The sequence below is a fragment of the Eretmochelys imbricata genome, chromosome 23 (assembly GCF_965152235.1).
Source record: "Eretmochelys imbricata isolate rEreImb1 chromosome 23, rEreImb1.hap1, whole genome shotgun sequence".
NCBI lineage: Eukaryota > Metazoa > Chordata > Testudines > Cheloniidae > Eretmochelys > Eretmochelys imbricata.
In genome coordinates this window covers 2,089,515-2,115,232 of record NC_135594.1, presented here as the reverse complement: position 1 = coordinate 2,115,232, position 25,718 = coordinate 2,089,515, and the positions used below count along the sequence as shown (strand labels likewise).

Below are 25,718 nucleotides of genomic sequence, written 5' to 3'. Positions count from 1 at the left end.
TACTCCTTTTCTTTTTACGTTGGAGAGAGCAGCATATTAGCCAGCTTGTTTTTAGCCAAATGTTCTTTCTCACCCCTCCATAGTAGATAGCACACCCTGTGATGCAGGGAAAGCTGGCTAATGAAGTGAGCAGGGTGGGGGAGGCAGGCTAGCCAGCGAGGAGAGCTGCACAGATGGAAAGTGGGGTGGGATGAGACAGAGCCATGTGCCCCAAGAGGGCAGGGGGCGCCATGCCTGCGGGAAGGAAGCCCTTACTACAGGATCAAAGGTGGAGCTAGCTTGATTTTGGCACCCCTTTACTCCTTCCCCGGCTTGGCCTGGGGTTAGCTGCCCAGCTGTTTTCAGAAATCAAACCCTGGAAGCGTGGGGAAGGGGTCCGGCTAGCGGATTTTTGTTTTTAAATCTACTTTCTTGGCTCCTTGCAGTGCCGAGCTCAGGTCAGCGAATGCCCTCTTCCCCAGGCTCTGGGCTCTCCCTTTCACTAACCTGTCAGCTCAAATCCAGGCTGGCAATCTTGCTCATTCTAAGTAAACGTATGAGCTTTTGAGTTACCAGATACCTAGAAAGTGGTGAATTGGATATGGGAATTGTTCTTTGCTTTCTGAGATTTCATGAGATTGGCTTAAAATCATGAGATTGTTTTTAAAATAGTAATAAATATTGAGCTCTACTTCATCTTCCGCTTTCTCCCCTTTTTGGCACACGGTGGTCATGTTTCCGAGCTTTTCTCTGCTACCATGAGAGCTAGAAACTCTTATTATTATTATTAGTCACAAGCTCAGATTCTCCTGACTCCAGAAGCTGGGGCTTTCTTTAGAACACCAGCTGTCCCAAGCCTCATGACCAAAGGGTAAGAGCTGACAATGCTGATGTAGGATGGTATAATTTACACCTCCCTACAATGGCAACTGCAAAATAAAAAGGGGACTTGACTGTTTCTTCTGGCTAATATTTGCCCAGTGCTTTGAGGATTCAGAAGGGGCCACGTGGGCATGGAGTGTTATATCAGGTTGAATTTAAAAGGGGAGGAAATGAATTATTCTCCACAGTTCCACTAGGAGGGGGTAGAACCTCTGGGTTGTTTTATGGTCACCGTTCCTGGTCACTGCAGGCGATCAGGCTATTCCGCTCTGGGGCTTGCCACCCTCCTAATTGATTCAGCAACCCAGGGCATCCCTTGGGGCAAACAGGGCCCTGTGAAAATTCCCACCAGAGCCGTACATTCAAAGCCATTCCGCAGCCAGCGGGCGGTTTGATCTCATGATGCCGTGAATAAAGGGTGCTCTGATTTAGCATAGGACATGGCTGAGTCAGATTTCCCCAAGCCCCCTCTCCACCTGGAGTTGCAAGCTAATCTTGTGACAACAGGGGCACGGACGCCACCTGTCTCCTGTTCTGTGTCTGCTTGGTGGGTGATATTTGCGTGGCCTGCTCAAAGCCTAATGAGGTGGCGTCCATGGGCTTTGGGAATGTGAAACCCATCACCCTCCCCACCAACCCTGGTGCCAGGACTGCACTGCCCCTCTCCCAGGAGGACCCCTGCTCCGGTGTAGGGCTGTAGCCAATGTTCCTTCTAATTTTTGACAGGCCGTGTGCGCAAACAATTTCTTCTATGCAAACTTTTGACAAGCCGTGTGCGCAAAAAATTTCTTCTGTGCAAATTGTTGTGCTTCTGTGCAAATTGTTGTGCTTCTGTGCAAATTGTTGTGCACGCTGTGTTTCGCCGTGTGCGCGGGGGGTTAGGATCTGTGCACAGCTTAGAGGGAACAGTGGCTGTAGCCCCAGCTTCTCTGCAGCACTGGGGCCATGGGGTTCCCTGTTCTTCTTGCTAAAGCCTTCCGTAGGCTGGGGGATTGCTTGACTGATCTGCCTAGTCACGGCTCCACCAGCCTTGTCCCCAAATCTTGCTTCGTGCTACTGCCCACCAGATTGCAGGCCCTGGCAATGGGGAATTCTCTGTGGCCTGCCTACCCCTGGGCAGAGAGGAAGGGTGGCCTAATGGTTTGGCTGATCACCTGGGACTAGGGGTGAATCCCCTGCTCTGCACAGCCTCCCTGTGTGACCCTGGGTAAGTCTCTTAGCCCAGATCCTCAAAGGTATTTAAGTGCCTGACTCCCGTGGGCTATATAAGTACCCTCTGACGCAGGAATGGCATTGGATCTGCCCATGGAGCGTGGGGCAGTGTTTGTATAGCACCCAAGAGCATGCTGGGAGCTCAAATATGGTCCCTGCCCCAGACAACCTACAATCAAACTGCAGATGCAACGCAGAGAGGAGAAGGCTTGTCTTGTGGCTAAGGCACTGGGCTGGGACTCTGGTGATCGAGGTTCAATCAGGGGCTCTGCCATGAACTTGGCATGCCTGAGCGGGGACTAATGTCAGTTGTTGGGTTTAGCAGGCAGGTGGTGGTGGTGATGTATGATACGCAGAAGGTCAGACCAGATGATCTGGCAGTCCCTTCTGGCCTTGAACTCTGTGACAAATGTGGCTTTATGCTACATTTCCATCTGCTTGATCCTGCAGCCAGTTCATTTCCCTCAGTAATGTGGAGCAGCCTAAGGGCTGCTCTCAAATCTGCTGGTTTGTAATGGCCAGCTAAGGCTCATCCTAGTCCCCTTGATACGCCCTTTCCCTCACGAGGAAGGTAGAAGGAGGGAGTGGGAGAGAGACAGTTGTAGGATTCCCTTGCCCTCAATGGATAGGGGGATTTGTGGGATCAAAGCAGGACAGTCAAGCCAAACCCAGGACTGGTGGAAGGTCTGCGTGTGCCCATTGAACTGTACCCATGCCCTGGCCCAGGAATGCTGCTCTTGCACAAGTCTGACTTTGATCGCCGTGTGGGGAAGGAGCAGGTGTTGTGGGGAATTCATTTTCGAAACCCTGAGTTTAAGGATCTGTAAGTCCGGAAAGCTTTTTCTCCCTTGCAAAGAAATGCGCTAGCCTCTGGATTGTATAGGCTCCTCTCTGCAACGCTTTCGTTATGGGACTGGACCTTTGTCCATATGTTCAGGGCAAAGTCCTAGCTCTGGGTAGGGGAGGGAGAAACTTCTTTCCTAAGGTAATTGCGCGTTATTAAAATGATTGTCATGGAAACACCAGCGAATTTCTCCGCCTCCCCTTGGTTAATGACAGCTGCCAGCGTCAAGCGACAGGGCGAGCCTGGGCCCAGACCACTGCAGCGCAGGAGAAAGGGGGAGTCTTATGCGCCATTAGCAGAGCGCTGCAATCACTTCTACACCCGTTTCCCACGAAACACAACCCTAGTTGTGCCGAACCCAGTGTTCTGGCGGGCGGAGGAGGGAGCAGCTAAGCGGACTAGGTTTAACGTGCGGGGGAACAGAGGAGCTGTACGCCGTGCCGTCCCCTCCCCTCCTTTGCTGCCCGCCGGTGGAGGCGTCGGCACGGCGCTGTTAAAAGCGGCCCGTTCCGCCTCCGGCCGCGCGAGGTGCCAGGTCCCGGGCTCCCCGCGCGAAGGCCGCGGCCATGGCGCTGCGGGTCCGCGTGCTGTACTGGTAAGCGCGGGCGGGGAGCGGCGGGCCGCGCGGTTGCCGCTGGCCGGTTCCGCCCCCTGGAAGAGCGGGGAAACGGGTCCGCGTCGCCGTGCGGCGGCTGCGGCAGGCGCGGGGCCGTTGACCGGGCCGCAGGGGAAGCGTGGCCGCCCCCTTCTTTAGTTCTCGTGCTGTCTCCCCCCTGAACGACGCGGGGGGAGCAGCGAGGAATGCGCTGGAAAGCCGGGGGCAGAGGGGGCCGCCAGGCTACGATGGCGGCGTGGCCTCGGCCCGACGGAGCTCGAGGCCGGACGAGCGATGCGCGTGTGGACGCGGGAGTCGCAGGAAGTGTCTGGCCGCCGTTAGGCTGCGGGTGTAGTGGGCCGGTTGCCTCCTCTCGGGGCTCGTCTCTCTCGCCAACAGAAGACGGTCCCATAAAACTTGTTAGCTCCCACGCCTCCTGGCAGAGCCGAGGGCGGGGTCGTGTTTTCTGGATAGCTCACCTTCCCTGATCACCCTGGTTACAGGGTGGGTGGCAACACCCCTTGCTCCATGCTCTCTGTGTATGTGAATCCCCCCCGTGTTTGCCACTGCCTGCATCCGATGAAGTGAGCTGTAGCTCGCGAAAGCTTATGCCCAAGTAAATGGGTTAGTCTCTGGGGTGCCCCAAGTCCTCCTGTTTTTTTTGCGGATACAGACTAACCCGGCTGCTGCTCTGAAACAGATACACACAATCTGCTCGCCCTGCGTTGGCCCGGGGTGGGGTATTTTAGCAGACGCTCCACAGGCCGGGGAGGAAACCTGCTGATCTAGCAAAGTATCCGTTAAAAGCAGCGAGACCGGGGGATAACTCCTGCTTCTTGCCCCAGCTGCTTAGTGGTCCTGACCCAAAGCCCCTTGAAGGCAGTGGGAGGCTCTCTGTTGATTTCGGGCCCTTCCGGTAAATCCTTGTATGCTGTTACTGGCCAGGCCACAGGACAAACTGTGGGGAATGACCCTGTTACGCCCTCTCGGGAATGGTCTGGCTGGGGGCCGGTTTCACACCCCCTTGAGATCAGTTGACCGGGTTGGAGGGTAACTGGGCTGATACCTTGGCTGTTTGGGGCTTAAATTGAGAGCTCTTTAAGAAACCTGCACGGGTGTTGTAGGGGATTAAGCTGCTTCTATCCCACAGGGTGAATGAAGCTGCTTACAGCCTAGCACGCACTGGCTGAATGGTAGGTGGACTAATGTCACCTCTGTGCAGTCAGGCGAGTCCTCGTTTATATTTGGTACTTCTGCTGCAAAGTGGCAGCGTACATGCCCTCTCTGCCCACATTCAGTCAGCCAGAGCTTGAAATGGGTATTGTCACCCTGGAATAGACCGGCATCTCTCTTGCTTAGTGCAAGACACCTTAATCCTGACCTGCTGCAGCCTTTTCTAAGCGAATCCTCTGACAGGGTGCCTCTGTGCTGATCTGCATCTCCTCCTTCTGCTAGAGTAACCATGGCCTCCCATATACACAACTCATGCCCCTCAAGCATGACCCACAGCCCTCCATGCACCTATAGGTCCGGCCTCCCCAGGCACGGCTCCCCAGTATCTCCTGCTACTCTGACCTGAGCTGCCTCGCTTTCGGTCCATAGACTTCAACTTTCTAACTCGCCTCTTGCAGCTTCACCTGTCTTCAAGAACATGCGTAGTCATGGTAGCTGTGTATCCTCTGGTTATCGCGGCATAATGAAAGCGCCAGAGCAATACTGAGTCTTGTGTGCTGTGGAAGTGGAGGGGTTATTCCGTGCTCATGGGGCAGCGGTGAGAAGTGACTGCTGAAGCTGGGGTGGAGTTTAGGGGGGAGGGGAAAAAAAGAGGGGGGGGGTAGGAATCTCACCTCCTTGCTAATAAAATAGTTTTATCCTGCAGAGTTAGTTGCTGTGACTCTAGGGCTTAGCCAGCTCTGTGACGGTGTTACAGAACAGCATTCGGGGTCTTCTGAGAGGTTTCTGTTCCTGGCAAAAAGCACCCTCCTGCTCTACATTCCCACGCATATTAGAATGACTTCTGGAAGCGCTCTCCTCTGCTCCCTGAGCATCTAAAATAGACACAGGAAGGGCTGGTATGACTTCCCTCTTTCAAAGCTCTTTCTCAGCAGCCAGTTGCTCTCTTGCACCTCCGATAGAAGGTGGTTAGGGGGCCAGTTTGTCCCAGCACCAGCAGGTGTGAGCGCAAAGTTCATATGCACCCTATTCCAAATAATAGCAATTAGCGTCTGTGGATAAAGTCAGCAGTTGACTGTTTCTTGACACAATCTAAATGCAATGAAAGTAACCGCATGGCAAGAAGGCTCAACTTCAGTCTTAAGTTTCTAATGAAAACAACTAGCAACAATCAGCATCGTTAGTGGGGTTTTACCCTCCCCGTGATTTGTAATTATCACTTTCTGTGGACCAACATCGATGCTCAAAACCCAGGGAGATGTCCTCAAAAAGGGTGTCATGTTCCCATCTACTGTCTTGTCCCATAGAGAAGACAACAGCCTACTACTTCTGGAGGCAGCATGGCCTTGTGGACAGAGCACTGGCCAGGGTTTTGGGATTCCCAGCTCTGCCACTAACTTGCTTGGGTGTCCTTGGACACGTTCCTTTCCCTTTGTAAAATGGAGCTACTTGATGCTCCTTTGCAAGGCACTTTGAGATCGGTTGATGGAAAGCACTGTAGAAGAGCTAGGTGGTGGTATTATTTTCAACCTAATGTCGTTCCCCTTCATCTCAAATAGCAGGAGTCCAGGTGGGATTAAAGGAAGCTAGGTGCTCAACTCCTGTTTGAATTTCAGCCTTTGTTCCTTCTTTGGTTAGTGTCTAGATGCTGAAATAATTCTTCTTTGTCTCCCTGCAGCGGGGCCTGAGGCTACCTTCCCAAGGTAAGCGACCAGCTTCCTCGGTTCAGTTCCAATTATAACTCTGGCGGTGGTGGGTGAACTGGACTGAGGTGCTCTAGGATCCCATTCCTGTTCCCAGCACTTGGTCCAAGTTACTGGCCATCTGCAAGGAGAGGAAGTTCTGCTCCAGAGAAAGTTGGGCCATAGCATGTCATTGGATCTGCCCCTGGAGCATCCCCAACCCTTTGCCCCAGCCTGACCCAACGAGAACTGCTGGGCTTTTCCTCCCCCTTCAGTCCCCAATTGGCTGCCTGGGCTGTCTGAACCTGTGCATGAGGAGGTATAAATGGAGTTGCACTGGTGAGAAAATTGGTGCGAAGGGAAGCAGGAAGTTGGGGTAGAAAGGGCTCCTGTACTCACAGCAGGCCTCATGGCCTGGCTGTGTGAGGCTTGGCTCGCTAGCTGGTATTGTTGCCAGCTGTTTTTTTAGGTGCGTGAAGTAACAGCAGAGCCAAGATTCAGCTGGGGCAAGTCCTGACGAAGACTTCTCAGGCATTAACTCTGGGTTCTGCCTTTCCCCTCTCTCCTCTCTAGTATCAACAGCTCAAGAAGGAACTTGAAAAACAGTTCCCAGGCAAGCTGGAGATCGTGAGTATCCCAGGACTGTCCAGTTTGTGCAGAGCACGTAGCTTTTGTGTCTGTCTGACTCCCAGTCAGAGAATATGCACAGCCAAGGAATGGCTGTGTCCTCTAAAGCTCCGGTTCTATACTCTCAAAACTCCTGTTGCCTTCAGTGGGAATCTGCGATGCAGGAGGCTCTAAATAAGTCCCTCCTCATCTGGTGGGACCTGACTGAGAACTGTTGGACTAAGAGCATGTCATGTCCAGCATAAATCTGGAACATAGTTGTCAGATCCATGGTTCGTCTAGTCTAGTATCTTGTCTCTGAAAGTGACCAGTGCCACACGCTTCAGGGGAAGCGGTTAAACCTCTCCGATGGGCAAACAGGCACAAACATAACCATGGGGAAAGCTTTGACCTGATCCTGGGCTGCTGCTGGTTGGCTTACAAAGCATGCCCTGTGTGGTAGAGGTAAGGGAAGCCTTGATCAAGGAAGCATGGAGAGTGGCGTTAAGGTGGAAGGAGGACGGTCCTGCAGGACTGAAGATGTTTGGACAATCTAGTATCATGTCCTGGTTTCCTTGTGCGCTTCAATCTATATATACTCTTCTAGATTATAAACTGTTCGGGATAGGGATTCTTTGATATGTTCAGCACCTGGCACAATGGGATCCTGGCTTCTAGAATACAAATTAACTTAATAGATTCTAAGGTCAGAGAAGGGCCCATTATGATCATCTAGTCTGACCGCCTGTATGACTCCAGACCAGAGAATCCCAACCTGTCATTTCTGCATCAAGCTCACATCATCTGTTTGCAGATGTATTCTCCTCTCTGGTGAGAACTGTAGGGAGCACTCCTGTTGAATTAGGAATCTTCAGAAGAAACTAACATGAAGGGGAGAGCTGGCTGCTTAAAATAGCCCAGACCCCCTTGGGACTCTTCATTCTCAAGGTGACTGACTCCTCTTCTCTGCTTAGAGTGGCGAAGGGACCCCTCAGGTCACAGGATGGTTTGAAGTGACAATTGCAGGCAAACTGGTGCATTCAAAAATGGTGAGTGGTCTCTTCCTCCCCTCCCATCTAGTTCCTAACCGAACTGCTCAGCTGATAGTCACCAGGGCGGGCGATGTGCATGATCCAGAAAGACTCCTTCATAGAGATGTTGTGAGCACAAGACTGGGAGCCTTGTCTGGGCTGACATCTGTAGCCAGAGTCCGCTGTTGAAGCTGGAGCAGTAGTCCTGTCTACAGTTGTACCAACTTGTACAATGATCCCCTTAGAATCTGCATGCCGAACAGGGATCGGGGGGGGGCTTCTAAGGAGCACTCACTGTGGGTCAGCAGGTTGGTACTCTTCCTTCGGTGCTGCTGGAGATGAGACCTAAAACACATATCAGCCACTAACTCCTACTAGCCCACTCACTGGGCTTGCTAGTGTTAACTCAATGCCGTGTTCATGTTGCAATAGGAGTAACTTATCTTGACTCTCTAAACTTTCTCTGCAGTTGCAGTAGTATACAGGCTGTGGTTTTTTATTCTCTCTTCTTCTCCCACCCCTTCCCCTAAAAGCTGGCATTTTCCACCTCAAAGATGGCTGCATTTCAGTGGTGGATGAAACCTGCATCCTTTATCGCCAAGGATAGCAAATTGAAATGTCTTATTAGCAGCCACCACTGCTGACCTTCACAGGAGGAAAAATACAGCTCCTTAGAAAACCTCTTTGACGCTAAAATAGCCTTTGGCTCTTGCAGCTGCTGATGCTGCAGGTCCGGGAGGGTGGGGGGATTAGAGCTGTTGGTCCTACATTAAAAGTTCTTCCACTGTCATGTGTCAATGTGAGGTGGCAGGACTGTTGAGCTCTGTGTCCTTAAGGATGTTTCAGGGGCCTGCTGAACTTCAACTGTCCTGTACGTGACACCTTCTAGAAGCAGTTGTGTTTGCCCATATTTCTTGGCAGGGGGAAAGGGGCTGTAAGTTTCATCTGCGCTTTTTTTTTTTTTTAAAGCTAATATTTTGTTTGAGCTCTTTGTGAGCCAGGGTGGTCCAGCAGCAGAAACAAGCTTTCTGCGCTCGCTGCTGTAGCCAAGGAGTAGCTGTGAGGTTTTTCTGAGGCCGCTTTTCAAACACTGCATTGTCCCTCCGATCCTGGCGCTGCTGTCCTGTAGAAGGCATCTTGCTGAGGAATACTCTTAAATAGGAGTGGAAATCTCCGTGGGCATAACTCTGGACACAATCAGTGGCCGTGTTACCCTGGAGAATTATAGAAGCTTTAAAACATAAAAACGGCCATACTGGCTCAGACCAAAGGTCCATCTAGCCCTGTATCCTGTCTTCTGACAGTGGCCAATGCCAGGTGCCTCAGAGGGAATGAACAGAACAGGGAATCACCAAGTGATCTGTCCCCTGTTGCCCATTCCCAGCTTCTGGCAAACAGCCTTCTCATGCTCTGACTACTTTGAGCCTTATGGGGCATGTCTGGGGGGCGAGGGGGGGGGTTCAGCTGTCCCCTTGCTAACTGGCTCCTCTCTGGCAGAACGGAGATGGATTTGTGGATAATGACACCAAGCTTTCCAAGATTGTGGCAGCCATTAAAAAGGCGTTGGCTTTGGGATAGGAACAGCAGAATGCATCGGTGGCTCTGTACATAGCACAGGTAAGTTTGTGGGTCTGGCTATCCCAGTAGTCCTCTCTGTCATTCCTCCTTGGATAAACGGAGCCTTGCTGCATGTGACTTTCTAGGAGACCTTTAACCAAGGTCCTATCCCCCTCGGCATGGGTATTATAAATATGATGGGGCACCCGAAAGAGCAAGGACTTGCCACGTTATGGTTGGTTAGAACGTCACCCCACCCCAACCGCTATTATGCTGACTGCTGGGGCAGCTGTTGTGCTTCACCCCAGAGATAGCTGCATTTCAGCTTATATACATAGACAAGGAAACACTTGGGAAAGCTCTCTGTTAAAATGCTGTAATGCTGCAAATCCTAAAGCTCCCAGCCACTCTGGTTATGCTGGCAACCACCAACAGGGCAGAGCATTCATGGGAGGCAAAAAGATTGGCAAAAGGGGTCAGAAAATGAGCATGGCTCTGGTTGGCTGAGGTGCTGTGAATCCAGGTGGTGATGAAAGCAGACTTGCCCCCTTGGTAAATCATACATGCAATCCCCAGAACCAAAGCTAGAACCCTGGTCTGTTGGATCCTAAAATGCACCCTTTGCACTGCCAGGCTCCCCCCTCCGCCCCCAACTTCCTTAATTAGTCCTACGTGGTCTCTTGTCCTCTGTGTGGCGATTGTGTTATCTTGGGTTTGTCTACAGTGTTTTTATGTAAACAGTAGAGGGCACGGTTACACTTGCATGATGTAGCTGCTGCTTCTGGTACATCAGACTGGAAAGGGCCTTTCTGAGCCTTCAGTCCACTGCTCTCACAGACGCTCCAGCATAAAATTCTGGACGTAAACTTATCAGTCTCCATCTTCAAACTAGCTCGCCCCCACTGCTCCGTTTCGGAGGCTGTTCCAGACCCTTGGTTCCTAACCGTCAGAGGAGCTTCTCGTTTCCAGCCTAAACGTATTCACGCTCAATTTGTAGCCGTTTGTTCTTGTGCCAATAATGTCCTTGAGCTTCAATAGCTCTTCTGGTGGTTTTCCCCACAACACCCTGGCCTATTTAGAGAGAGCAATCAGATTTTCCCCCTCTCAGCCTTCACTTGGCTAGGCTAAACAAGCCAAGCTCTTTCCATCTCCTCTCCTAGGATGGGCTCTCCAGCCTCCTGATCATCCTAGTAGCCCTTCTTTACACCTAGTCCAGTTTTATTTTTAAATTTCAAGTTTAACTATATATGTTCCTTCTCTTCGTCTAGCTTGATGAGCATTTGCTTCATTCAGCTCGGCCGAGCGCTTGATGATGGGAGTTGCTGAAATGTCCTCTGGAGCATGGCCATTCCCAGAAGTTTTTGCGCAGGATGCTGGTTTGAACGAAGGCAGATGAGAATCCAGTTCTGTGCTTTGGCATCCTTTATATCTGTATGCAACACCTGTCTAGAGTTGAAACGGCCCCATTAACGTGCCCTGTTAACACACTATGTGCCATTAAGGTGCCTCTAACTTTGAATAATTCTTGAGTGAGTTTCACTGTTCAACCTTACAGAGAAATCTGTCTTAGTGCTGATATAGCAACAGCAAGCTCTTTGTCTGGGGTTGCTGGGATGAAGGCTGTCAAGTAAGGGAGGGTTACCATCTGGGAATCCCATCAGTGTGGGAAGAGGAATTAACTGCTCATTGTCCGGTATGGGAGGAACTGGGAGGGAAATGAGATAAAATGTTTTAAGGAATGACTCAGTAGTCTGTTTATAAAACTCCTGAGTTTTAAGTTAAACTCCCTATGTTTTCTTAAACTGGTGTCAAAACGTTTTTTCCCTCTTCTGCAGAACCTTGATACAGTCCTGACAGATCACATTGAGATGTCCCAGCTAGGCAGTGGAGCTTGCTCACAAAACGTAACCTCTAAATCTTGGCATTTCTGAATCGTGATAATGCACTTCCCCCTTCCAGGGTCACCCAGTGTTTAAAAAAAAAACCCAGAAAGACAGTTTTGCAATTTTGCTGTATGATTTAACTTTTGTTGCACTTCAGAAAGGTGTCTGTCAAATAAAATAATGAAAATCTGTAAACTGGTTGTGTAGTGGCTTCTTTCTAGTGCTTGCTATCTGACCAAAGACAGAGCAATAGCAGAATCTCCGTTCCCTTGCAATAGGGGGTATAATTCTTCTATACCAGTACTCCGAAACAAGCGGCGAGTGGTCCAGCGCTTCATTGCAGTGTGACGATCATGAAAACAGCATTCCAGGTCCTATATCCAAACCTATCAAGCTCCTTCCATCTACACACTCCACTCCAGCAAGCCTGATGCAGTTTTCATCTTTCCAGACTTCTTTGCAACCTCAGTAGTGGGGCTACTATTGAGATGTCCTAACTAGGCAGTGGATATTTTTAAAGCAGCCAGGACCTTGCTTTTTGTGACATCAAAGTTCTCCTGCTACATCTCCAGGGTCTTGTTACAATGACTTTGATCCACAGTCCCCCAAACCTTGAAACAAAGGAAAACTGGTGGCATTTGCAGACCAATTCTGTATTGTGACACCCCCCACTTCAAGCTACAGTAGCAGAGGGTGCTGCAAGTCAAGATTGTGGAGCAGGGCAGAGCTGGGATGGAGAGTGGGAAGTGTACTAGCAGAGATGGCTGTAAATGGGGACTGAAGTACATCAGCTGTGTGCACAATGCCTACCCTCTGCTAATATGTTCTTAGTCTCATTTTCATGAATACTAAAATAAACCTCCATTTAAAAGAAAAATTAATCAGCTTGGCTCAGTTACCCTTGTAACTTGTACCTATTATGAAACAACTCTTGTAAGTAACCAGTAAAGGAGTAAATCCTCTGTCTGCTGGGGCCAGGCCAGTAAGAGTTCTCTCTGCTGCATAGGGTGAGACTTACTTAAAGCTCTGACCTTCCATTGCCAGGACAACTTGATGCCCTCTCCTTACCTCCCCAAACACCGTTTTTTTGTAATAATTTTACCCTTTAATCCAACAGGCCTGTTTTTGTTCTTCCACAATTGATTTGATTTAATGGGGAGCCTAGGAACCCATGACCATCTCTGTAGTGTTTAGGGATTAGCTCAGAGCCCCCAGATTTCCAGTAGAGCGGAGCTAGTTGTAAATGAGTTCTCTCACGTCCTGGATGTCCTATATGAAAATAGTTTAAGATAACGCACCTTGGGGGCGGTCTTAATTCAGATCTATTGTCAATCAGAACTCTCCTTTCTAAAGGAGGTCTTAAAAGGAAAAACGGTGGTCTTGTGGCTCAGGCCTAAAACAGAGGTTCTTGTTCTGGGTGTGCCAGACTTGCATTGTGACATCACCTCTATCTCCCATTCCTCATCTGTAATATCTATCTTGCCAGAAGCAGCTGAGGTCAAATTTCAGTCGTGTTTGTAGTGTTGCAAGAGTCGGGGTGGAGGGATGATAGGGGAGGACAAAAAATACAATTTATTAAAAATTAGTTAAAAAAAATACACAGTTTAGTCCAGTTTTTTAGCATCTCTGGTGAGGGTGATGAGATACAACTGTGCCCTCTGGTGCCCACAATGATAAATGCAGGTAGTATAAATTAGTGATTTCCTGGTGGTAGTTTTCTGAATATCCTTGCAAGACAAATCTAGGAATTCATGGTTTATTTCTAGTGGGGTAATGTCCTGAGGAGCCTAGGCAGCATCAGATGCCTGACTGTGCTGGGCTACTGTAGAAACACTCAGGGAGAGATGGACGCTGCATTTAGGACTCCTATATCTTTGAAGAAGGAGGCATCAGAGTGAGTTTTGAGTTGTCTAGTAACACTGGGCCTTAGTCCAGTTTGAGCAGAACTGGATCACGCAGCCACTCCTATCCGTTCTCTGCTGTAATTGAGTTTGTACCGGCAACCCCTTAGAAATTATTACAAGAAGGCCGCACGCTTTGCTGCTCATGTAGGCTGAGTTTTGTGGGTTATCCAAGTGCAAATGGAGGCCCAGCTGGATGGGCTGCCGAAGAACAGGGGCCGTTATGTTGGGTATTTCACATTCATACAGTAGGAGATAATCCTACCTCAGAGAGCTTACATATGTTTCACACCATCTACCGTTGACCATCTTTTGAAAGGGATCCATTGTTCTTCATAGCCCCTGAGGGTAGCACAAGAAGTAATTGGTTTAATTTGTAGCAAGGGAGAGTCACATTGGATACTAGGGCAAACTTTCTTAGGCACCGGAGCAAGTGACCCAGGGAGGTTGTGGAGTCATGTGAGGGTTTTATAGTGACATATGTGGCTAGTAGGCATGACTTGGCATGGCTTATACTGGGAGGTTCATATGACTAGTGCAAAGGGCTTGATATAATTTGTCCACTGGAAGGAGTTGCCAAAGCTTCTGCAAGGGCCTTGACATGGTATATATTGGAACGGTTGGTGTAAATATGCGGGGGAGGGGTTGGCATGTTACATGTAGGGAAGGTTGGCATGACACACATGGGGGAGGCACTTGGTGTGATATGTGCTGGGGTTTCGCATGTTACATGTAGGCAAGGTTGGCAAGATGCATGCTGGGGGGCGCTTGGTGTGACTTGTAACAGAGGTTTACTATGTTACATGTAGGCGAGGTTGGCGTCACACATTCCAAGGCTTTGGCGTGTCACGCGTAGGCATGGGTTGGTGTGATGCACATGGGGGGGGCACCTGGCATGACTTTGTGCCAGGGATTTTACATTACATGTAGGCAAGATTGGCATGACGCATGGCAAGGGTTTAGCCTGACTCGAGAGAGGTCTTAACGTAACTCACGCAAGGGGCATAAAATGCAGTAGGGTGTGTGGTTAAATGAAGGCTCCCCCTTGCCAGCCCTGTGACTGGGGGGAGGCAGGGGCAGCCTGGGTGGCGCTTACAAGATGGCGCCTACACAGCCTGGTTCACCTCAGCTGACCTCCCCACCCCTCCCCTCTGCCCCATTGCATGATGGTTAAATAGCCCAGCCGGGGAACCCGCCATTTTCTGCTAGGGCTGGCGGGAAAGGCGGGAAGGGAGCGAGAGCAGCGCGAGCGCCGGCGCGGGACTCCCAACGGCTCCAACGGTCGCTGCTGCGAGGGGCGCGAGCCACACACACAGGTAATAAGGAGGCGCGAGACATCCCCGTACCCGGGCTTCCCCCTCCCCCCTCGTCCGAAAAAAGGGGGGGTGAGTAGAAACCGAGATCGTCTGAGGAGCCCCTTCCACCAAGTAAGTCCCGCCTTCCGTCTGTATCCTGCAGCTCATTGGTCGGGCGATGCGAGAGCACGGTGGCCGCGCTGATTGGCTGGAAGCCCCTGAGGCAGCCCCGAGGTCGATTGGTCATGAGCCGCGTCAATCACCGAGGAGGCTTCGCGGCTCAACCCCCTTTCTTGTCAGGTTACATACCGGTTGGCTGGCGACGCTGGCCAATCGGGAGAAAGCCTCGGTTAGCCTGGGGAAGCTCACCTGACACTAGTTAGCTAATCAAACCCAGACTTGGCGCAAAGGCTTCTGGAAGATGTAGTCTTTCTTTAAAAATAACGCTTTATGTGGGTAGAGGGGGTCACCTGGGGCGGGGACTGGGAGCTGGGACTCCTGGGTTCTCTTTAAAGGAAACTCTGGTGGCTTTGCAGGGGCTGCATATTGGCCATGGAGGTGGGATGCCATGGCAAAATTGGTGTGGGGTTGCTATTGTCCTTGGCTCCATCGCCATGGCGCCTGGTTACCACGATCGCCATGGCGCCTGGTTACCACGATCGCCATGGCGCCTGGTTACCACGATCGCCATGGCGCCTGGTTACCACGATCGCCATGGCGCCTGGTTACCACGATCGCCATGGCGCCTGGTTACCACGATCGCCATGGCGCCTGGTTACCACGATCGCCATGGCGCCTGGTTACCACGATCGCCATGGCGCCTGGTTACCACGATCGCCATGGCGCCTGGTTACCACGATCGCCATGGCGCCTGGTTACCACGATCGCCATGGCGCCTGGTTACCACGATCGCCATGGCGCCTGGTTACCACGATCGCCATGGCGCCTGGTTACCACGATCGCCATGGCGCCTGGTTACCACGATCGCCATGGCGCCTGGTTACCACGATCGCCATGGCGCCTGGTTACCACGATCGCCATGGCGCCTGGTTACCACGATCGCCATGGCGCCTGGTTACCACGATCGCCATGGCGCCTGGTTACCACGATCGCCATGGCGCCTGGTTACCACGATCGCCATGGCGCCTGGTTACCACGATCGCCATGGCGCCTGGTTACCACGATCGCCATGGCGCCTGGTTACCACGATCGCCATGGCGCCTGGTTACCACGATCGCCATGGCGCCTGGTTACCACGATCGCCATGGCGCCTGGTTACCACGATCGCCATGGCGCCTGGTTACCACGATCGCCATGACTTTGGCCTGGTGCCCAACGTGATGGTGCTCATGTGGAACCAGCGCCTCAGCGGGGTCTCACGTGGCATGGAGCCGGCTCTGAGGCCAGATCTCTCTCGCTCTTTTCTGGCCCAGAGCAGCCTCCGCTCCATGAAGGGTTAATGGCCCCTTGTTTTTTGCAGCCTTGCCCCACAGCTTCCAGCCAAGGTGACCCTCCCCACAACAATCCCTTTTCCAGACTCTCACTCATGCCATTCCTAGCTGGCTCCCTCCACTGCCTTCACTTCCCCAACCCCACATGTCTTCCCGCCCTGTTTCTGAGCGATCGGGGCAGCAGGTTCTTTCCTCCCCCGCCCCCCAGCTGGCCTCACTGATCAGTGGGGAACCTCAGGGGGGAAATCGGTGACTTTTTCTCACTGTTGGGAAATATCACTTGTGGGTCTGTGCAAAAACTGGCAACTGCAGAGGGCGGAGAGGAAAAGAACCCAGGAGTCCTGACTGTAAATCCCTCCTGCTTTAATCCACTAGACCCTAGTCCTTTGCCAGACCTGGGACTCGAACCCAGGAGGAGTGCTGGCTCCCAGACCTACTTCCTAATGTAATCACTGGATCCTGCTGCCTTCCCAAGCTGGGACTAGAACCCTGGAGTCCTAGTCCTAAGCACTAGACCCCATCCTCCTCCAGAGCTGGGAAGACAACAGTTCTCCTCCTCTTCCATGCTGGGCAAATCAGGTTACTGACTGAAATGATCATTTTATATTACAGCAGAAACAAAACACAGGTTCATCTGTGACACTCTAGTCGGGCACTGTTATAAATGAAGTAATTCTGAGTGAGCAGTTGTGGAACTAACAAAAGCTTTTCAGGGATTTTCTAGTACTTTTTTTTTTTTTTTTCTACCATATAGTGCCGGAAATGTTCCTAAACATTTATATGACGACCTCTAGGGTTTCCATAGTATCTGAGCGTCTCACAGTCATCAAGAGATTCCTCTTCCCAACACCCGGGAAGGCAGGGCAGTGTGACTAGCTCCATTTTACCAGTAGGGAACCACATTGGCTTAGTGACTTGTAGGTCACACAGGGAGTGATCGGACGCGACCCCAGGTCAAGCTGTTCTTGAAAAGGTTAAACTGATTTCTTCCCCTTTTCCCTGCAGATTTCTTCTGCACTAAAGACCGTCCAGAATGGCCCGTACCAAGCAGACTGCTCGTAAATCCACTGGTGGGAAAGCCCCCCGGAAACAACTGGCCACTAAAGCAGCCAGGAAAAGTGCGCCTTCCACTGGGGGAGTGAAGAAACCTCATCGTTACAGGTATTTGGAGTCACGCTTTCTCTGCTGGTATGCATGGGAGACGTAAAGGGGAGTTTTGCGGTTTGCCATTATGAGAAAAAAACAACGTGATATGTCATAGCCTTAATTCTTATGTACTATGTCTGAGGGAGCATGGGCTAGTAGTTAGGGATTCAGATGCCTGAGCTGGAGTTCTCTTTGCCAGCCATGCCACTGACCTGCTGGTATGGTCTTGGGGAAGTCGTTTCCCTTCTCTGTGCCTCAGTTTCCACTCTCATCCTTTGCCAGTCTCATCTACTTAGCATGTAAGCTCTTCAGAGCAGGGACAGTTTCTCACGCTGGAATGGGTGCGTACGGGGCTGAGCCCAGAAAGGCCTCGACTGAGATCAGGGTTCCGAGCGGCTACTGTAATTAGAAATAATAAATGTTTGTAGTGAGTAGTTTTATAAAATATTATCCTCTCGGCTGGCTTATTAGAACAGAAGCGTAAGGGACAAACGCGTTTCTACAAAGGCGCTTGTAGTCAGCTCAGCAACCCATGTTTGATAGGGCTCCTGCCCAGCAGTTGAGATGTCATCATTGTTCCAGTCCTTGTTTGGAAGGAGCTGCTAAAGTACTTAAAAAGCCACTTAAAAAGAAAAAAAGCTTAGATCTACCAGTGGCCTAATATTAGGGGCTGTCAACTTTTGTTGATTCCCTTTAAATACTGCACTTTATTTTGTAACAGGAAAGTTTGTGAAATTGACAGCAGTGAAATAGGCCAGCTTAACAACCATGGAGTCCTCTTTGTCCCCAGAGACTGTGGCAGGGCAAGCTTCTTCTATGCACTCTGTGTGTGTGTGTGTGTACAGCTGAGACACTTGCAGAGGAGAAGGGAGTTCTGTCTGGAGTCCTTGGGACTCTGATGTCTGAGTGTGGTTGGGATCATTGGGGTTAAATTTAGAGCCCTTCAGGTTATGTCTTTGAAATCTCTTCCAGGCCTGGCACTGTGGCCCTTCGAGAGATCCGGCGGTACCAGAAATCCACCGAGCTGCTGATTCGCAAGCTCCCTTTCCAGCGTCTGGTCCGTGAAATCGCTCAGGACTTCAAGACGGATCTGCGGTTCCAGAGCGCGGCCATCGGAGCCCTGCAGGTAGGCGACTTTCCTTCTGTCTCCCCGGCGGGGAAGAGAGACAAACTTGTCTAACTTGCCCCCAGACAGTGGGGAAGTACCTTCCAAAGAGTGAGCCCGACCTGCTTTGCACTCATCAAATCTGTGGAAACTAGACATGGAGGCATCTGCAGAACATACCTCTGCTGCTCAGAGCCTCTGGCTTCAGAATGTAGAATCTAAATTCACTGTTGATGTCCACAGATTACTGCTTTTGCCCCGAGGGGCCACTGCATCCTAGTGGGGGTTTGTGTGTGTGTGTGTGTGTGTGTTTTTACAGGCAGAGGAGAGACACTGACATCAGTGACTGCTGCAGTGCTCAGCTTCTCTGTCATTCCACTCACTCGTGGCAGGGGAAAGCATCCATGTCTCAAAGCCACTGGCGTGGGGGTGTTGAGCACATAGCGTTAGAAAGAGCTGCCACATTTGAGACTGTGCTGCTTGCTAGTGTAGATGGGTGGGGCACGAATTTGGGATCTCTGAATTGGTTTCCTCACCTGCCAAATGGGGTTCAGCTGACACTTGGGAAGCCCTTGATGCACACAGAGCTGGGTAGGTGCTAAGCATGTAGGGTCAGTTTTTCAAGAGCGCTCAGCCCCCCTTTAGACATCAGAATAAATGGCCAAATAAACGTCACGGAGCAGTAGGAAAAATCTGGCCCTCTGTACAGTGGGAGCATTTGGATGCCTCCGAAAGAGACTGTTGCGAAACAAATAGAGCTGTTACTTCTGTTGTGGTTTTTCCTTGGTAGGAAGCCAGTGAGGCTTATCTCGTGGGTCTCTTTGAAGACACCAACTTGTGTGCAATCCACGCCAAAAGAGTCACCATCATGCCAAAAGACATCCAGCTGGCGCGTCGTATCCGCGGCGAGCGGGCTTAACTCACTGGCGGCTGATATCTGCTCTCACAGTGTATTAGAGTAGACTCTAGGTTTGTGTTTTTTCCTACTCCTGTTTGTAGTGGCTAGGACACGGGGAGATGTTATAAACCTATCTTGGCAAGATGTAAGCCATCAGGAGAGTTGAATCCGTTTGTTCATAATGTACAAGCAAAAAAAAATTTGAGAAATTTACAAGACTTGGATTTTTTTGTTTTGTTTTTGTAAACTTTTTTTTCAGAATTGCAAAAAAAAATATATAAAACAAGGGGGAAACATTTTTGAAATGTCTGGTTTTATACACAAAACTTAAGTAGATTTAGGCATAACATAAGGAGCTTTTGGTCTTCGGTTTGTAAAAATATATCTGCAAAAGATCACGCTACACTATATTTTTCATTATTTGATTTCTTTTTTTCCTTTATATCTAGAATGGGCATGATATTTAAACTTGTTTTCTTATTTCCATCTGTCTCGTGAAATGTGACTTGGACCTTTGTAACTTTCAGGTTTCTTCACCCTGTGGTGGGAACAAAAAAAAAATAAATGCTGAACAATAACCTTTTTGCTTCCTTAATCTTGTATTTGCTGTCACACTAGGACAGGGGTGTCCTCCTCTACAGTAAATCAAAGCAACGTACCGTGTGCTGACACAATGTCCAAAGTTCTGTAGCTTCTTTTAAGGATCTCCGAGCCTTTCTGGGAGCATTATTTAAGCCTTTCAGAGCCTTGAGGGGAAAGGAGTGTTAGATCCTTTTTGAAGATGTGGGAAAACAAAACTTAAAAAACTGTTGTAAGTGACTGGCCCGAAACCACAGCAAGCCAGTGGCAGAACCACACATAAAACCCCGGAATCTGGAATCCCAGGTCCCTGCTCCAGCTAAGCGACGGCACATCCAGTTACTTGATGTGACACTATATCCTGCAATTTGGCTTCAGGATACAGAGGAAAGAACCTCCCCCCTCCCTTTTCCTGTTGTAGTGTTCACTTCATGCAGTGGGATACAGAAGACAGGGACTCAGGACTCCTGCGTTCTTGGGCTGACTTGCCATGACCTTTGGCACAGCAAAGCTGCCTGTCTATCTCCTCACTGGTAACTCTGAGAGTGACACATCTGTGCCGGTTAGGTAATATTTCTGAAATGCTTTGGGCTCATCAGTTTGAAGGGTACTACCTAACCGGTAGGTGCAGGGGTTATTGAACGCTGATAGATGATAAGCCTTTGTTTTAACAGCCCTTTGAGAAGATGATGATTTAGAATTGCAGTGTACTTGTAATCACCTACTATTTCAGCGGTCATGTTCCATGCAGGCCGGGCTGTCTTTTGCTCTGGGGGTCAGATAGTGGGGGGGAATTACCTATGCTGATAGGGAGACCCCCCTCCTGTCACTAGGTAGACTCCACACTGAAGTGCTACAGCTGTTCTGCTGTTGCATTTCAAGTACTGACAAGCCCTTAATTTCACTGCATGCTCTTCCTGCCCCAGAGAACTCTGATGGCACGCAACTGGGCCCTGCTTAAACTCACTGAGTCAAATTCTGCTCTCCGCTGTACACAACAGTGACTTCAGTGGCGTTACTGCAGTGCTACAAAGGCATAGCCAAGATCAGAATCGGGGCCACTGCACATTTCCAGCTCATCTCTGCTGGTGAAGGGTCTGGAATTTCCCATCTGTCCTTTCTTGAAATGCCCTCAGCCACCCAACTGGATATTTCGTACTTGTTTTCCAAGAGGATCTGTTCTGATTGGAGCAGTGTCTTTGCCTTTAACACATACTGCCCTTTAGAAAAGAGCGGCAGGCCTCTTGCGATATGCATGGAGGGAAAGGCTTTCTGTAGGTTGAGGTGGTGGTGGTGGTTTTGCACTGACCTACTTTTTGCATAAGCGTTCTGTCCTCTGTAGGATTTGCTTGGGAATCTTAGCGTCTGACTCCATAAGACACCATTAAAAAAGCACTTTCCTCCCACGTGCAGTTTTGGATTGCTGCTGCCATTCAGTGCCCACTTGCTTAATGTCTCGGAAAATTACCGTGGTGGGTGGGTCTGTATCTGAAAGCATCATAAGTTGAATAGAAAATGTAGCAAGGGTAAAATAACGTGCCAGTAAAAAGTTGGAATATCTGTAGCTTTATTTATCTATTTCAAGTATCTTCTCTTACAAATGCTAATGAGTTTACACTGGCAGTGTGCCTGGGAGGTAGATCTGTATTACAGTCCCTGTTTTTTAAAGAGGGGTAGAGAGAGATGAGTGTCAGTGGCAGAGTGAGAGAAAGAACCCAGGAGTCCGGACCTACTGTCTTCTGCCTGGAAGTGCCAAGCCAAGCACAATCCAGGCCTGGATTCTGTTCCTTGGCAAAGTGGATGTAAAATGCTCACATTCTGCTATAAGTGTCTTTCATTCACTTTGCAGTAGGGTAAATAACTGCAAGGTAACATCCATTCAGGCCCAAGATTTCTGCTGCAGGCTCTGACCTGTGTCTTGTACATTTCCAACCTTACTGCTCCCACTTATTCCCTTTCAGCTGGGGTATGGAGGGAACCTTCCATCTCTTGGTACATCTGTTCTGTCAAATCACCACAATGCAGGTGCTAAGGGCTCTGAGCAGATTACCCTGCAGCGCTGACTTGATTGCACTTGACAAGTTTACATTAAATGTAGAGACAGAGCGAAAGCCCTGTTTTAGCCACCTTAAGTGGGATTACAGTGCTGGTGTGTCAGGGCTGCTTTATTTTTTCTGGGGTAGCATAGGCAGATGGGCCTTTGAGGACATGCAGTTCCCTTTGCTTAAAAAGGACAAGTGTGTGGAGTTTGCTGGGGGGGGTGTTTTTTCTTTCTTTTTTCTTGTTTGCAAAGCTCTTAATATCTCTGTATCTTAGAGGGAGGCAATGTGGGCTAGTGGTTAGAGCGGGGGGGGCCCGGGACTCAGGCTGCTAACGGTTCTGTTACCTGCTCTGAGGATATTGACTACTGATTAGAGCAGGAGATGAGGAGGCGGGACTCCTGGGTTCTGGTCCCAGATCTGGGAGGGGCGTGGGGGGTACAGGTTGAGCAGGGAACCACAGAGTGGATTTTCTGATTTCTAGTCCTGAGCTGGCCCCGACTCATTCTGCGTCCGTCAGCAATTTGCACCCCCTCCCTAGGGCCCTTTGTAAGATGAGGATAAAAGTGCCTACCCTACAGAGGGGGTTGGCCCGGCTTTGTTGTTAGCAGAGCACTTTGTGAGCACGGGTGACAATGCTACTCAACAGCCAAGTATTTATTATTAATAAACAGCCTTGTCAAAAGGAAAGGTACAGCGCTGTTAGGAAGCCAGCACTTATCCTCTGCATCCCAACAGACCGTCCATCTAACCAGTTCCTTTCCACTCTGCCTTAGGATCTGTGTTGAGTGGGAGGCCCCCAATAAAGGGCATGCTGATTAGGGGGAGCCGGTGCCTGGTGGGCGGTCAGGACACAAAACCTGATGAACTTCTATGCTTAAAATAGGGCCGCTGCTCTTTACCACCTCCTCAGCCCCCATCTGTGATCATCCAGTGCTGCACAATGTGATCACTCAGACTTCATAAGAATGGCCATACTGGGTCAGACCAAAGGTCCATCAAGCCCAGTATCCTGTCCCCTGACAGTGGCCAATGGCAGGTGCCCCAAGGGGAATGAACAGACAGGTTATCATCAAGTGATCTGTGCCCTGTCACCCAGTCCTAGCTTCTGGCAAACAGGCTAGGGACCATTCCTGCCCATCCTGGCTAGTAGGTCCATCGATGGCTATCTTCCATGTATCTATCTAGCTCTCTTTTGAACTCTGCTATAGTGGTGGCAGTGGGAATGGAACCTGGAACCCCCTCCTCCGAAAGCCTAGGCCTGGTTCTAAAAGAAATTCCCATTAGCTGGAAGTTCTGATTCTGTCTGTCCGAGGGCACACCCCAGCAGTGGGCCGTGAATGTCAGGTGATCTTTCCCTTCTAAAATACCCAGGCATACTCAAGCCCCTGGGCCTGCTTATTGTGAACCCCTAAAACACCAGGCAGGATATTTGACTTGTCCCACTGGTATTAGCTTTGTATAATCAGTATCATTCTTGCCAGCCTAGCGAGGACCGAGGACTTTGTGTGTGCAGTGATCTGCCTTGTCAAATTCAGCCAGGCCAGTGAGCAGAGTAATGTGTTAAGACGCAAACAACCCTCCTGGATAAATATTGTTAAAGGAACTAATTATATCCTCCCCTTAAAAGGGGGGGAATGCAGAGCACCAGCCCCCTCATTCTAAACATCTCCCCCGTTATATGGGATGGGAGAGCACCGACTGGTCTGATGTGCTTAGGACAGAAGGGGGTGAGTTAAGGAGGCAGCTGGCGGCCTGTCAAGGCTGACAGCAGACTCTTGGGAGCTCCTGGGAGAACAGGTCAGGAGACTGGGAACGGAGGGATTCAAGTTCTAATCCTGAGCCCTGCCCGTGGCCCGCTGGAGCAACCCTGGGATTAGAACCAGGCAAATCACAGCCTCAGTTCCCTAATCTTTTAGTGTCCCAGAAATATCACCTTCTCCAAGGCATTTCACGGATTATGAAGCCAGACTGCACCACTGTGATGGTTTAGTCTGGCCTCCTGTGTACCATTGGTCATAGGCCATCCCAGCATGAATTCCGGTTTCAGGTCCAATAGCTATGATTGGATTAGAGTTGATCTTTTACAAAAACATCCAATCTTTTTTAAATGTTTCCAGTAATGGGGACTCCACCGCGACCCGTGCTAGGTTCTTCCAGGTGTTAATCACCCCAACTGTTTAAAATTTTGCACCTTAATTCCAGTCTGAATTTGTCTAGCTTCAGTTTCCAGCCACGGGATCTTGCTGGACCTTTGTCTGCTAGATCGCAGACCCTCTGGCATCATCAAAATGTTGTTCCTTCTTTAGGTACTTATACCTTGGGATGAGGTTACCTCTTCACCTTCTCTTTGATAAGTTAAACAGGTTGAGCTCCTGGAGTCTGTCACTGTAAGGCATGCTTTCCACTCCTTTAATGATGCTTGTGGCTCTTCTCTGGCCCCTCCAATGTATCAACCTCTTTCCTGAATTGTGGGCACCAGAACTGGACACAGGATTCCCACAACGGTCACACCAGGGCCAAATAACCTCTCTGCTCCTATTTGAGATTCCCTTGTTCGGTGAGGGGATCGCAACCCTCCCCTTACCATGTTGCTACTTGCGACGGGAACGGGATCCCTGTATGTGGAAGAGGGTCATGGCCTGGACAAAGTTGAAAAGCACCAATTCAGATTGCAAGCTCTTTGGGAGCAGGGTATGTCTCTCACTCTATGCTGCACCTGGAGCAATGGGGCATGGATCTGTCACTTTTAGGCGCTACCATAATTCAGATGCTATTAATTTCTGCATAAGAATTGCAAATTTATGGATGTCGCTTGCGTCCATTGGGAACAAATTTTGTTTTTTTCCCCCCGACCTAAAGGAATTTCAGATTCAAAAATGTAAACAACAAATCGTGTGTGTTTGCACTGAGAGAGGATCATTTTGAAGGAGGAGAGTTAAAGACACACTTGGTTCTGGAGAAATTGGTAGAAATTTCACTGCTGGCAAATGAAACCAGTGTCTTGAATCTCTGGAACGTAATCTGACAGGCACAATTTCTAGTCCCCTTGTAAAGAGGCTTAGTGACCATGGGAGGGCAGTGGTGTGTTAGCTAAGAAGTGTATCCTCGAACCTTGGCTCTAAACCGAGCTGTTCACTATCAACAACCATCTGTTGTTGGAACCAGGTTTAAGTCACAAAAGCTTATACTCAAATAAATGTGCTCTAAGGTGCTACAAGTACTCCTTTTCTTTTTGCGGATACTGACTAACACGGCTGCTACTCTGAAATCTGGTGGGAAAGCAACTTTGGAATTTCCCTGGGTTGGAAATTCTTCAATCAACCAGCCCTAAAGTGGATCCTTTGCCTTCCCTTTCCGGGTGGTGTCTTGAGAATGAACAGGACCTTTGGACTGAATGACTAATGGGAGCTGCTTTGTGTCCTGTTCTATCCAAATATCTTTTTTTAAAAAGAAGGCAAAGTTGGTCAACACCAGCCATGTAGGAGGAAGGGTGATCTGATCTAGTGGTTAGAGCCAGGACTGGGGAAGCCAGGCTCTATTCCCAGCTCTGGGGGGGGAGTGTGGTCTAGTGGCTAGCAAGAGAGAGGGCTCCTGGACTCCTGATTCTGGGGAAGGAGTGTTATCCAGTGGTTTGAGCAACACTGGTAGTCAGGACTCCTTGGGGTATTCCTGGCTCCCCGTGTGACCTTCATCTCTGTGGGCCTCAGTTCTGTTGTCTGTAAAAGGGAGATAAATAATCTTTTTTTTTTTTTCCCCCTTTCCTCAGTCCTGGCTCTTTTGCCTGTGAGCTCTTCAGGGCAGGGCCTGCCTCTCACTCCTGGTTGGAAATGCTAGGTGCTGCCATAACACAGATGAGA

General features: G+C 49.9%; 2 protein-coding genes across 2 annotated transcripts; both read left to right on the top strand.

The window, feature by feature from the left end:
• The first annotated feature begins 3,354 nt into the window (after nucleotides 1–3,354).
• SELENOW (selenoprotein W) lies at nucleotides 3,355–11,639 on the top strand. The gene is made up of 6 exons (XM_077840172.1): nucleotides 3,355–3,512; nucleotides 6,364–6,388; nucleotides 6,941–6,994; nucleotides 7,948–8,022; nucleotides 9,502–9,621; nucleotides 10,830–11,639. The coding sequence occupies exons 1-5, from the start codon at nucleotides 3,484–3,486 to the stop codon at nucleotides 9,580–9,582; spliced, it is 264 nt and encodes an 87-aa protein (XP_077696298.1). The 5' UTR covers nucleotides 3,355–3,483; the 3' UTR covers nucleotides 9,583–9,621; nucleotides 10,830–11,639.
• Nucleotides 11,640–14,520: 2,881 nt separating this feature from the next.
• LOC144278913 (histone H3.3A) lies at nucleotides 14,521–19,818 on the top strand. The gene is made up of 4 exons (XM_077840295.1): nucleotides 14,521–14,661; nucleotides 17,097–17,252; nucleotides 18,210–18,363; nucleotides 19,133–19,818. Exons 2-4 carry the CDS (start codon nucleotides 17,125–17,127, stop codon nucleotides 19,259–19,261), a joined length of 411 nt encoding a protein of 136 aa, XP_077696421.1. The 5' UTR covers nucleotides 14,521–14,661; nucleotides 17,097–17,124; the 3' UTR covers nucleotides 19,262–19,818.
• Nucleotides 19,819–25,718: the final 5,900 nt, after the last annotated feature.

What these genes read in the sequence shown, in the direction of transcription:
- LOC144278913 (XM_077840295.1), top strand. Translation starts at nt 17,125, where the DNA reads ATGGCCCGTACCAAGCAGACTGCTCGTAAATCCACTGGTGGGAAAGCC. An exon ending in AAGAAACCTCATCGTTACAG is followed by an intron (nt 17,253 to 18,209) that starts GTATTTGGAGTC and finishes AATCTCTTCCAG; the next exon opens with GCCTGGCACTGTGGCCCTTC. An exon ending in CGGCCATCGGAGCCCTGCAG is followed by an intron (nt 18,364 to 19,132) that starts GTAGGCGACTTT and finishes TTTCCTTGGTAG; the next exon opens with GAAGCCAGTGAGGCTTATCT.